Source organism: Pristis pectinata, chromosome 15 (genome assembly GCF_009764475.1).
Source record: "Pristis pectinata isolate sPriPec2 chromosome 15, sPriPec2.1.pri, whole genome shotgun sequence".
Classification (NCBI taxonomy): Eukaryota; Metazoa; Chordata; class Chondrichthyes; order Rhinopristiformes; family Pristidae; genus Pristis; species Pristis pectinata.
This window is the reverse complement of record NC_067419.1, coordinates 44,488,686-44,502,979: the sequence shown is the minus strand read 5'-3', so window position 1 is coordinate 44,502,979 and position 14,294 is coordinate 44,488,686. Positions and strand designations below refer to the sequence as shown.

The 14,294-nt window shown below is 39.5% G+C and overlaps 1 protein-coding gene across 4 annotated transcripts in view; it reads right to left on the bottom strand.

Moving 5' to 3' along the window:
- Positions 1-14,294, bottom strand: part of cep290 (centrosomal protein 290) — a 107,939-nt gene that overhangs the window by 76,824 nt on the left and 16,821 nt on the right. For all 4 annotated transcript variants that reach the window (XM_052030642.1, XM_052030638.1, XM_052030640.1 and 1 more), the window contains exons 10-17: positions 13,260-13,349; positions 13,042-13,164; positions 10,612-10,735; positions 9,314-9,486; positions 6,703-6,865; positions 4,836-4,936; positions 4,649-4,736; positions 1,462-1,568 (exon numbers count right to left, since the gene is read on the bottom strand). In XM_052030642.1, coding sequence (XP_051886602.1) covers positions 1,462-1,568; positions 4,649-4,736; positions 4,836-4,936; positions 6,703-6,865; positions 9,314-9,486; positions 10,612-10,735; positions 13,042-13,164; positions 13,260-13,349 — 969 coding nt within the window. The remainder of the gene's footprint in view (positions 1-1,461; positions 1,569-4,648; positions 4,737-4,835; positions 4,937-6,702; positions 6,866-9,313; positions 9,487-10,611; positions 10,736-13,041; positions 13,165-13,259; positions 13,350-14,294) is intronic.

Sequence of the window (14,294 nt, the reverse complement as noted above, 5' to 3'; positions counted from 1 at the left end):
CCTGAGACCTGGCAGGTGCTTCCTGTTCATACTGATCAGTTTGTACAGATTGTTCGTTTTTAAAACGTTCTGTCACTCTTGGTAAGAAAAAAGGCTGCCTTGCTCCCTGGGAAGACAAAGAACTTCCCCATTGTAATGATTCCCTTTTAGAACTCCTTGACTGCTTTCGCCAACCTTCTGACTGCGCTACAGACCTCCGAAGAATAACTGAAATCTGGCTGGACATTTTCCTCAATGCCAGGGCCCTATTGCGTTCAGCACCATAAGATCCATCAGCAAAGCTCCTTCGTGCTTTATCATTGCTATCACTGTTTCTACCGTTGGCCTGTATCAAAATAGAGCAAATCCAATTCTAAATTTAATAACACATTTCCTCTCAACACCCTATTGTAGCATTGAAAATACTCTAAGTTGGAAATAGATAAAGCATTTCAAAGAGCAGAGAAAATTGCTACAAAATAACCTTAAATGAATCGTCAATGATTAGCACTACCAATAAATGTTTCTTGTGTCAACTTTATGAGAAAATCTTTCTCATTCAGTACGCCAAGTATTGTAGGTTGGCTCATTTTAGAAATACCAGCTCAACTGATCCCAATCATGCTGGCTATTTAGAAGGTCTTCACTATGGGAGAGATGACTCTGTTACAATGCATGAGAACCAACTATCTTTTTTTACATGAACACATTGTTAATCGTAATCATCAAGAATCTGAATATTTGCTGTGTTTGGCTTCTATCCTTAATTTTCCTTCCACGAAGCTCTTCTGCTGCATCAGTACACAATAAGGAAGGAAACTGAAGGATAAAAGCCAAATGCAGCATTGTCTTGCGAGAACAGTTGGGTGATTTCACCATTGTTATTCTCTAATTGGTTGCTAGGACCACAGCACTGGTTGGATTCAAAGACAATTGGATTTTCTTTCCAGCCTTGAGGGAAGCCCCTAATGCATTGGGGCTTCAATACAGTACCTTATTATCAGGGTTGTGGTAATCACTTGAGATAGACTGAAATGCCTGGGGAAGTTGGAGAGAACTTCTTGGACCATCTTTTCTCCAAAATTGACCTGAGATTTAATGTCTTTCTCGGAAAGTCATATGTGGCTGGTGAAAAAATGTGTGAACCAAAGACACAATTTAAATCCCACCTCAGTAGTCAGGGAATTTAATCAGTAAATTGTGGAATTAAAAACAAAATTATTCAGCTGTCGTGAAAATCTGAATGTCCTTCAGGGAAGGAAATCTGCCATTTTGACCAGTTTGGGTTGTGCGTCTTCAGAGACCCACGAAGGAATGTGGTTGACTTTTAACTGCCCACTGAAATGGGGGAGTAAAATGTTGGCCTTGTCCACAATAAAAGAGGTGGGGGGGGGGAGGGTGGGTGCATATATTGCGAGATGCACACTCACAGTTTCAATAAATTTGATAGAATTAAAAATTAAAATAAAACAAAGGTATTACCTTACTCTTTAACTCCAAGGCGGATGTACCCAATGACACTGTTTCTTTAGTTGTTGCCTCTCCATCAGTAAATCGATCAAACAACCCCAAATCATCTGATGAAAATGCTAAAAAGTACAATATGTTAACTGCTGGGTTTATTTAACAGTATTTATTGGTAGCATTGCATTAGACAGTGGGTTGGGGTGTGATAGAATCACTGTGTCATACAGCATGGACACAGACCCCAACTTGTCTGTGTCAACCAAGATGCCCATTTAAGTTAGACCCATTTGCCCACATTTGACCCATATCCCTCCAAACCTTTCCTATCCATGTACCTCTCCAAATGCCTTTTATATGTTGCCTTTGTACCTGCCTCAACCACTTCCTCTGGCAGCTTATTCCACACACATACCACTCTCTGTGTGAAAAAGTTGACCCTCAGGTTCCAATTAATTCTTTCTCATCACTCCTTATGCCCTCTAGTTTTTGATTCCCCAACCCTGGGAAAAAGACTGAGTGCATTCACCCTATGTTCGTCCTTTATGATTTTATACACCTCTATAAGGTCACCCTTTAGTCTCCTACACTCCAAGTAATAAAGTCCTAGCCCGACCAACCTCTCCCTATAACCCAGTCCTTCAGGTCCTGGAAACATCCCCGTGAATGTTTGCTGCACTATTTCCTATAGCAGGGTGACCAAAACCAAGCACAATATTCCAAATGCGACCTCACCAATGTATTGTACAAATGCAACATGACATCCGAACTTCTATACTCAGTGCCCTGACTGATGAAGGCTGGCGCGCCAAAAGCCTTCTTCATCACACTCCGTGACGCCACTTTCGGGGAACTATGTACTGTGCTCCTAGGTCCCTATGTCCTACAACACTCTCCAGGACCCTACTGTTCACTCCAAAGGTCCAACTGCTCACTGTGGTAGAACATATGACTGGTCTTAGAGCAACAACCTATCGTAAAGCAAGCAAAATGAACTTACTAAGAAGAGAAAGTCTGAAGGGCAGAGAAACAAGAAGCTTCTCCACATAAGAACAGGTTCATTTCTCCATAAAAATACAGTGAGTAGAGCACTGTTACTATAAATTCTATGTACAGAATCCATCTCAGTCATTTACCACACAGTGTGGTACGAAACATTTTACAGGTAAATCACCAAATAATCTCCCATTTTAAAATGATCCATATTGGTGACACTACTTTGTCCCACTGCCATCGACAGTTGTGTATGTTCCTCTGATGGTTCCATCAGGCATAGTGCTTTCTCTTTAGAAATCCTAACAAGCTTACGAGGAAGTTTTTTTGCAGTTGTGTTTACTCATTCAAATTCCACACAATACAAGAAATAGAAGCAGAGGTAAGCCGTGTGATCCCTTGAGTTGCCACATGATAACATGGCTAATTTGAATTTTGCCTCAGCTCCATGTCCCTCCCTGTTCCCCATAACACTCGATTGCCCTGTTGACCAAATATATTCAATTATTCCCAGTGAAGGGGAACTAGAGGGCAGAGGTTTAGGATGAGTGGGCAAAGATTTAAAAAGGACCTGAGGGGAAACTTCTTCACGCAGAGGGTGGTGAGTATATGGAACGAGCTGCCAGAGGAAGTGGTCGATGCAGGTATAATTACAACATTTAAAAGACATTTGGATAAGTACATGGATAGAAAGGGATTAGAGGGACATGGGCCAAATGCGGGCAAATGGCTGGCTAGCTTGGTGGGTGCAATGGTCAGCATGGCCGAGTTGGGCCGAAGGCCCTCTTTCCATGCTGTATTTCTCTATTACCCTTAACTCTCTGAGGTAAAGAATTCCAAAGATTCACAAGGCCTTAAGTGAAGAAGTTCCTCTCATCTACATCTTCAATGGGCAACCCTTTACTCTGAAACTATATTCCATAGCTCAACATTCCCCCACAAGGGGAAACATCCTTTCAATATCGATCATGTCAAATCCACTCAGCATCTTTTATTTTCAAAATCACCTCTTCTAAACTGCAGTGAGTACTGGCCCAATTTGCTCACCTTTCCTCATTAGCCAACTCCTGTATCCCAGGAATGAACCTTGTGAACCTCTCTGAACTGTCTCCTTTGCAGTACAACTTAAGGAAAGGAAATCAAAATTTTATACAGAACTCCAGGTATGGTCTCACCTGCATCCTGTTAATTTGTAGCAAGACCTCCCTACTTTTATGCTCCATCCCTAATTGAACACAGGCCATTATTCTATTTGCCTTCCTGCTTACTTGCAGAACCTACTTGCTGACTTACATAAAAATAGAAAATGCTGGAAACACTCAACAGCTCAATCAGCATCTGTCAAAAGGAAATCAGAGTTAACAATTCAGGTCAATGACCAGGAGAAATAGGAATTGAATTAGGCCATTCGGCCCATCAAGTCTGCTCCACCATTCAATCATGGCTGATTTTTTTCTCCACCCCATTCTCCTGCCTTCTCCCCATAACCCTTAACCCCCTTACCAATCAAGAACCTATCAATCTCTGTCTTAAATATACCCAATGACTTGGCCTCCACAGCCCTCTGTGGCAACGAATTCCACAGATTCACCACCCTTGGGGATGAGGGGAACTCGTTCTGAAAGAGGGTTTTCGGACTGAAACATTAATTCTGTATTTGTCCCACAGACACGGCCCGACCTGCTGAGTGACCCCAGCATTTTCTGTTTTTCTTTCTGATATCCAGCATCTGCAGATTTTTTAATCACCATTTACTGCATGCTGACTTTTTGTGTTTCATGGAGGATACCTAGAAACCTCTGTCCAGACACATTCTGTAGTCTCTCTGAATTTATAATATTCCACTTTTCTGTCCTTACTGAAGTAGTTTATTTCACATTTCCCCACATTGTACTCTATCTTCCAAATTTCTCCCCATCCACTTAACCTTTCTGCATCACTTTCCAGACTCTTTACATCCTCCTCTTCACTCCTGCCTGTCTTCATATCATCAGCAGATCTGGCTTCAGTACACTAACTCCTTTCATCTACGTAACTTATGTAGATTATAAACAGTTGAAGCCCTTGTATAGATCCCTGTGGCACCCCACTAGTTAGAGTTTGCTAACTCGAAAATTACCCATTTATACCGACTCTCTGTTTTCTGTTTGGATAATAATTCTCCAGTAAGCTATGAAGTTGATAGTGTACTAAAACAAGGCATAAGACTCACCTATAGAACTTGCCCGCGTGCTTTTATCTTGGGCCATCTTGCGAATTTGCTTCTTTAACACTAGTCTTTCTTCCTCTAGGCGTTCAATCTGAAATTGGGAGTGTGATAAGGTTTTGGACTTATTAAATGAAACAAACATAACACTGAAGCCAACCAACTACAAGGCAGGCTAGAATAAATAACCAACCTCTTTTAGCAGGATCTGGTTCTCGGCTTGAAACTGCTGCTGTTTCAACCTCTTCCTCTCTTTAAATTCAGTCAAATCAATTAATTCTTTTGTTTCAAGGCCTAAATGCAAATTATTTTCCATTAGTGTGGGGAAAAACAAAACTTTCATACCAACATTCTTCAACAGCTGAAGCCACTTCAAGAAATAATTGGCAGAATATTCTTCACTCTTTGAATTAGTTCCAGTGACAATGTTAAATTTGGTGGCACTGAATATTTACATGTACTCTCGCACTTTATTTTTAGTGTGACACACTGCAAAACATGCATAAGCACCTTTTTCTGTCCACTTTACTCACTTGTAATATCTGAAGAATCAGATAAAAACCTAACATCTGATCTCCGTGACATTAATCATGGTGAGCTGAAAGATCAGCAGGGATACAACACAGCTGCTGCAGAGGCTGGTGACCACAAGCCACAATTATATTAACATTGGAACATGTTTACTTGGAATTGCCAACACAACTGGTTACATGGGAATTTTCAAAACTGATCACAGAATCATAGAAAGTAGAGCACAATACAGGCCCTTCGGCCCACAATGCTGTGCCGACCTTTAAACCTCGCTTAAGACTATCTAACCCCTTCCTCTCACATATCCCTCTATTTTAAATTCCTCCATGTGCTTATCTAACAATCTCTCGAATTTGACCAATGTACCTGCCTCCACCACCGCCCCAGGCAGCGCATTCCATGCCCCAACCACTCTCTGGGTAAAAAATCTTCCTCTGATATCTCCCTTGAACATCCCACCCATTACTTTAAAGCCATGCCCTCTTGTATTGAGCATTGGTGCCCTGGGAAAGAGGCGCTGGCTGTCCACTCTATCTATTCCTCTTAATATCTTGTACACCTCTATCATGTCTCCTCTCATCCTCCTTCTCTCCAAAGAGTAAAGCCCTAGCTCCCTTAGTCTCTCCTCATAATCCATACTCTCTAAACCAGGCAGCATCCTGGTAAATCTCATCTGCACCCTTTCCAACGCTTCCACATCCTTCCTATAATGAGGTGACCAGAACTGGACACAATACTCTAAGTACTCTAAAATTGAATCGAAATCATGACCAAAAATTCTTACAAGTATGTGTTTGTGTACAGGAAATAGCAGCAATTATACAGGTACTCCCCAGGTTACAAATGCCTGACTTATGGACACCACATGCATACAGATCAGCGTTTGGGGATGGATGTGCCAGCTGTAGGCATCTTTGGCCAGTTGAGAACGGAGCATTTCTCGCATGCTCACTCACTGAGTCAGTGAGGCCGGCCGGCGGCTGCTCCTCCCGCGCCTGCTCGCTCTCCCATCACGGCTGTTTCTGTGATCCTCTCCCACACCCGTCATTGTCCATTTCCAACCTACGAACAGTTTGGGTTATGAACAGTTCTCGGGAATGGATCCCTGTCATAGCCTGGTGACTGACTGCAATGATAGTAGGTGTGCCCATTAATTTGCATGTTCTCACTGCTATTGGATCATGGACTGCCCAAAGATTTATTAAGATGGGAGTATTATTTTTAGGAAGTGCCTTTTCAGGTGTTAAGTGGGCATTACTTCTTAAATGAACACTATTTCCTTTTCATGTCAGTTACGTTTTGCAAATCAGGCACCCAAGATAATTAGCTCACCTACAATTTCCATCAAGTGGCTGTAACAAAAATAAATTCAAAAGTAAGGAATACTATGGCAACACCAACTCTCCACCACATGAAAATATTGGTAAATGTTAACCTGAGCTACGTATGCTAATAATTTCAAGGCAATCTAGTGCTGCTCTGCAGCGCTCCATTCCACTGAGAGTGAGAGCTCCTGGATGGTTACGCACCCAATTGTTCCCGCATGTTCTCGTTTTCATCCAAAAGATCATTTATCTTCAATTCAAGCATATTGATGTCTTTCGTCATTGCTTCAATTTGACGATCTCGAATTTTGATATTGTTCTTACACTCCTTAATCTCAGCAACAGCATTTTCCAATCCATATATACCCTAGTCCAGGATTAAGGTAAGATCTTTATTAGTCACATGTACATTGAAACACAGAGTGAAATACATCTTCTCGCGTAGTGTTCTGGGGGCAACCCGCAAGTGTCACCACGCTTCCGGCGCCAACATAGCATGCCCACAACTTCCTAACCCGTACGTCTTTGGAATGTGGGAGAAAACCGGAGCACCCGGAGGAAACCCACGCAGACACGAGGAAAATGTACAAACTCTTTACAGACAGCGGCTGGAATTGAACCCAGGTCACTGGTGCTGTAAAGCGTTACACTAACCTCTACACTACCGTGCCTGCCAGCGTAACTTGTTCCTTTCTGTAATATGATAATGAGATAGGACTATGCATTAAGACACAAATAAGCCATGATCTCATTGAATATTGTGGGAAGTTCGAGGCCTTAAAAAACTATTCTCATTCCCATGTTCTTTCTCATGTTATTTAAATATTGTATGTTTGCTTCTAACACTGTTTGATGCAGGGTTTAATGACCATTCATTCAATTTCAGATATGTTGTATATCTGCAAAAACAACAATGAGATAATGAACACTATATTTATTTTATTAGTAAAATTGTGTTGAGGAAACATTTTGGCCACGAGCTCTCCTGCTTTTTATAGAATAGTGCCATGGCATCTTATGGACCTAACTGATAGGGTTGTAAGATGACACTTGCAATGGTGTGGCATTCTCTTGGTGCTCCAATGGACTGTCTAGATTACATGCCCAAACCTTTGCAGTGGAACTTAAACCCAAGACCATCTGAGAGTACTATCACTGAGCTAAGATGACTTTATCAAGCCAACGTTAAATAATCACACTGTGCATTTTTAAAATACATAACAAGTCTTTTGATGAAGCAATGGTAGAGAGTTTGGTGAAAAATTAAGAAAAAGACTTCCATAACCGATCTTTATTTATAAATGAGAAACAAATGACTTACAAATGTTAAGATTTATGAAGTATAATTGTTTGAAAAAAATGTCTAATGTTTATTATATAATTTTAAAAAGAATCAGTATAAAGAGCAAAAAGCATTGCATTTGTTAGTGACCTGGAGTTTAAGACTAGATAGTTATCTTTATTTCTATGTTAATTACACATGCATTTTATTCATCTTTGTCTTTTGACATACAGCATTCATCTATATAGCACTTTTAACACAGCAATGTATTTCACTGGAGTGTTCTTAAAAAATAATGCCCAACCACATAAAAGGAGTTATTCAGGTTGACGATAAAATGCTTGGTCAAAGAGGTAGGTTTTAAGGAGCATCATAAGGAGAAAAGAGAGGTTGATAAGCAGAGAAGTTTTGGGAATGAATAGCAGGGCCAGAGAAAATTACAAGGAGGTAAAACCACAATTGGAAACAAGGACCAGTAATTCAAAACAGAACCATAGCTTAACTAGAAAATCACAAAAAAATGCACATGTTGGAAATGTGAAACAAAAACAGAAAACGCTAGAAAAACTTAGCAGCTCAGGCATCCTCTGTGGAAAGAGAAATAGTCGATGTTTCAGATCTGCAATGCTTAACTGGGATTTGTTTTCACTGGTGGAAGAATCTCAAACAAGGGGATATAGTTACAAGATAAGGGGCTGATCATTTAAACCAGGGGGTGGTGAATCTCTGGAATTCTCAACCCCAGAGGCTTGATCATTGGAAGTATTCAAGATAGAGGTAGACAATTTTTGAGACATTGGGGAATTGAGGGCTATGGTGAACTGGCACAGCAGGAGAATAGATCACCAACAGCAGAGCAGGCTTGAGGTTCCAGGTAGCCTACTCCTGCTCTTATTTTCTTGTGTTCCTGTAAGATACAGTAAAGGTAAGCAAGCACAGCAGTGGTGGTGAACAGGACTTGGTGGGAATTGGAGCAGTAACAGAATTTTGGATGACTTCAAGCATACAGAGAGCAAAGTAATGGATAAGCCAGGATTAGGCAATGTTAAGGAGGTGGAAAGAGATGGTCTTATAGTTAGTATGGATTCCAGTTCCAAAACTATAAGGAGCCAGATAAGGCACCTAGCATTGTGGTTCAGTTGTCAGAAGGAGGGATGGAGTCCTCTGTTATAGAATAGAGTTTCTGACAAGGATTGAACACTTCACAATATTTTGCTGTAGGAAGTGTCTGCCAAAGCTCTACTGGATGTTCAACAAACAGTCCAACAGTTTAAAGTCTGGAGGATTGGTCAGGAGGTAAAACTGTCATCAATGTACATGTGGAAAGTGACACTGTGACTGTTGAAGCCGATTCTTCGCAGCAATTTTGACTCAGATAAAGGAAAGATTAAGACTGGGCATTATCTCTAACCCACTTCCATCTCACCTCACCCTGAAACTCAGAACTAGTGAATTTCCCTAAAAGTGAAATTAACTGAATATTTTAACTGTGAAATTAAAACAAAAATGTTTTGGGTAGTTACGAAGACTTACAGATTCATACGCCCTCAGACGAATCAGTGTTTCCCCCAGTTCCTTGTCTTTTTCTTTGGCATCTCTCTCTGCAAGCTCTGCAATTCGTTTTGCTTCCAGGGTTGTTTGCTCTGACACCCTTAGCTTTTCCTGTAGTGCCCCAATTCTGGATTGCTGATTAAGTGCTGGAAAACCTTGAAGAAACCAGAAGCGTATTACAGTGCCAAATTGTTGCAAACTAACTAAGAATTAATATGCATACATAATTACTTCTCAACATTTAAATTCTATAACTATCCGTACTCATTTGAGGTGCTGCGTCCAAAGTCAAACCCTCAAATCGCTTTCTTCTTATGCATCACCCAGCCTGCCTCCACTTAAATCATAGCCTTATGCCGAAATGTACCATCTCACATCTAAATGATAAAAAATTCCATATGCACTTTTTTTTTGACTATTTCACAATCTTATCAACATCTTTCATTCAAGAAATCATTTACTACGCCTCTCATTTTGGTATCATCCATAAAGCTTGATAACTTCAAACTCCAATTTCCAAATAATTGTTTTACTTAAGGAACAAAAACAGTTCCACAACAGAGTCCCACCTCCCTCCACTCAGAAACTGCTCTTAATTTCTCCTCCGGTTTTCCTGCTTTGTAACCAATTTTCTGTCTAATTTGCTATCCTCCACCCAATTCCATGACTAACTTAACCTTCTAGTAGAAGGCTTTCTGAAAATGGATTTCCACCAGAGCCACCATTAAGCTCATCCACTAATTTCAAAGTCCATTTATGGAATCTCAAGAATATTAAGGTTTACTTTCCCAAATTTATGTTAACTGTTTCCATTTCACTTTTTTTTTAAACCTAGCGAGTTACTAATTTCATTTCTAATTAAAGATTCCAGAAGTTTCCAAACTACTGATGGAAAATCAACCCCGAAAGTCTGCCTTTGCTTTTGAAAGTATTGGAATATTATTGTCACATGTACCGAGGTACAGTGAAAAAAGTAGCTACGATGTAGGCCACTCACAAGTAAACCTCCACACTAACGGTATATAATTTTTTTTAATAGCCTCCTCAATTTCCCTCAGGCTCCTTAAACCACACCAATCAGCTACCAGTATTTCTTCCTTAAGCTTGACTAACTCCTCTGACGATCTTCTGTCCCAGCATCTCTAATCTTGCTTTTAACAAATTTAGTGATTTACCTCCTCTTCAGTTTCAATCTCACCATAATATTTCAATCATTTAAGATGTTTTGTGTGCATGCATATCATTTATTTGCTTCACAATATGTACAAAATAACAGGTACTTGATTCTTTCTCTAGCTGCAATTTTAAATCTTCGATGATCTGAGCATTTGTATTCATCTCATTGGTGTACTGTTCTATTTGCTCCAACAGAACCTTAATTTGGTTGTCCCGCTCTTGCAGAATCTGTAAAGAAATATTTTTATTCATTTCTTAAGACTGGTTCTTTTCAAACTAAATTGTAATAATGACTTGTGAGAAACATAACGTAAGCATAAACAGAAGCAAGAGTAAAATTATTTTGAAAAAGACTAATATACATAGCAGAGCTGCCATATTGCTACAATAAATTTGGGTTTATGCTAAGAAGGGCTGCAATATTGCAGCTTTACTAAGTGCTAATCCAAATTCATCATGATCAACTGCTTAAGGTAAGATTAAACCAGTCACCAGTTAAGTTAAATAACCATGACCCTGAAATAACTGTTGAAAAGCTACCTAACTTGCAAGACATTTTCTCTGCCTCCTGTTAGGTCATGTAAAATAAACTAGGCTTAACATTAGCTTTAAAACCATGGCCAAAGTCACATGATGACGATAAGGATTTATCCACAACAACATATACAAGGCTCAATGGATGATGTTCATTTGCCAAGTGTCTCTATCCTCTCTGAAAAAGCTGCCTCCGAAATTTGTGTGTAAAAGTTGGGAGGTCATGGTGCTGTTGTATAGGACGCTGGTGAGGCCACACATGGAGTATCATGTTCAATTTTGGTCACCCTGCTATAGGGAAGATGTTATTAAACTGGAAAGAGTGCAGAAAAGATTTACTAAGATGTTGCCAGGACTTGAGGGCCTGAGTTATAGGGAGAAGCTGGACAGGTTAGGACTTTATTCCTTGAAGTGTAGGAGACTGACAGGTGATCTTACAGAGGTGTATAAAATCATGAGGGATAGGTGTAGGTTTAAGATGAGAGGGGAAAGATTTAACAGAAACTTGAGGGGCAATTTTTGTTTACACTACGGGCAGTATCTATGTGGAATGAGCTGCCAGAGGAAGTTATTGAGGCAGAAAAAATAACAACTTTTAAAAGACAGCTGGACAGATACATGGATTGGAAAGGATTAGAAGGTTATGGGCCAAACGCTGAAAAATGGGACTAGGACGGATGGGGCATCTTGGTCGGCATGGACCAGTTCGGCCGAAGGGCCTGTTTCCATGCTGCAAGACTCTCTGACTCTAGAATACTTCACGTGCTAGGAATTAACGAGAGGTACTATGGCTAATGTTAAGCAAAGATAGACAAATGGTCCTTCACAAGAATTGAGGCAAGAGCTATGACTAGAAACCTCTTGAGAACCAATTTCTAGGACCAGGTGAGATGCAGACAACAAACTGTTAAGTTTGTATTGGGAAAAATATGTTTTGTGAAGCACACAAGGATTAGTCCAATAAGAAATACATATTTTTCGTACACAAATAGATATCAGGTGCTCGAGGGAATATGAAAAAAATGCAGACAATATTATGAGAACCAACAACGATAGTACAGCACAACAGTAAGCCTTTCAGTCTGTTGAGCCTATGCTAGTTTGCTAGAGCATTGCAGACCAGCTCAATGCCTAGTTCTTGGTTCTAAACCCTATATCCTTTGCTTCAAACAATTATTTGGGACAATGCACATTTCTACACCACAAGTTATTGAATACCATAGTGAAAAATTAAAAAAGCTACAGAAGCTGGTAATCTAAAATAAAAAAACAGAAAATGCTGGAAATACTCTGCCTGACCAGCTTTTTCCAGCATTTTTTGCTTTTATTTTATATTCAGTACCATAGTACCCCTTTGGTTCAGAGCTATGAAGTAATATTGAAATAAATTTGGCAGAAATCAAAACACCATAAAGATTTTCTAATATTATTAAAAAAAATGCTGCAAATTGCTCCTAATTGGAAAGACTATTTGAAAAAAATGTTAAAATGAGCCTTAAGTAAATTAACCAAAGCTAAATAAAAGAGCGTTTTTGTTTTAAATTTAATGTAACTTCTTAAGAAACATTTTCAAATATCAAAGGCATAATAGTTAATAGACCAATTTCAATGCCAGTATTCTTCACTGGAATTTGTGCCAGTTACGCAAGGCAACTAGAGAATTCCTGTTAGTCCGAGTGAGAGAATTCTCTTGGAAAGAAAGGCAGTGAGAGAAAATATAAAATTACACAAAATATGTGAAGCAAATTTATGATGAACCAGTCCATAAAGTTAAAGGAGAATACTTACTAGTAAGAGTTCTTCTATGACCTAATGATGACCATGAAAAATGGAAAGCAATGGGAGAGGATGAAGACACATGTATTTACAAGAGGTTGTGAGAATAGTTGTAACAGACGTAAACTAAATCTGGCAAGAAACATATAGCAATGACACAAATAAAAAATACCAAAAATCTACAATATCGCAGGAGGAAATTCCAATCTGGCCAGTTGATTTACCTGCTGGAGGTTAATGACACTGCTTTTGTCACTGTCCAACTCAGCAAATACTAGTTTAGTCCGGAGATCTTGCAGCTTCTCCTGATATTCTCTGATTTCGTTATCCTTGGCAGACAACACTTTCTGGAAGAGGGTTTAAAAAAACCTTAGAAACTATAATTTAATTTTTAAAGTAGTAGGAAGAAATAAAACATATCTGAGTAGGGTATAAAATTTACCTTCCACTCCTCAATTTTTGTGTTTACTGCCATCATTACAGGACCCTCCTCTTCTGTTGCGGCTTGGAGCCGGTCAGTAAGATCTTGTACCTGTTTACAGAGATGATAATGGCATTGCTGGCAGAAACAGTCTAATTTTACAAAGATGTGCTCAAGGTGAATACATCTTCTCAGTGAATCTTAGTCCTCTGAATATAAATGCTTCCAAGCACAGGACTCAAATATTTTCCCCTCCAAGTAAAAAAAACACCTGCTCTCAAATAGACTTATGTAACGGCTTGCTCCTGTAGTTGATGACGGTTTATGATACCTGTTTCAAGTTCACTACACACATTCCTGAATCTCTCTCACTGATAACCTTCTGTATATCTAAGTGTTAGCACAGATTCATTTTCTCCAATTCATTTTTTTTTAAACATATCCTGCTGCAGATTTGAAATTTCTGCAGATTGTGGCCCACGAGAACGACCACGAGCAGTCCATAGGAGGAAGAAATTAGTCTACGGTCATGGTAAACTTCCCGTATAATGTTGTATGCAGTCAATGGAAGCAAACTTCAGAACACTAATACTTCTGTATCGCATATTTAGCACATGCAAACCAGTACAAATTTTCTCCTCAAATGAACAATAAACTGAAATCAATTTCTTTCAAATCTGTCCTGTAGAGGTCAGCCTCCCATTGAATAGCTCGCACCAATATCTAAGAAGGGTAAATAACATTTGACCACTATATTCAGACTGAGACGATAATCTAATAGAAGCATACACAAGGCATGAGAGAAACAATACTAGTCCTACACACTGTATAAAATTATTCAAGTAAGAGTCAGTGCAAACTCTAATGTTCTTTCTAGGAGCCTCTGCCTGAGTCCCTTTAAATAATTATATGGGTGACATTATTTTGAAGTTGTTTAGTTCTTCTGTTCATGTAACTCAATTTCTGTTATTCCCTTGCCCACCTGTGTAGAGTAATGGTCAGTGCAATGGCAAGGGTAATCGTGCAGCCACAAAATTGCTATGTTCAAAAGGTACT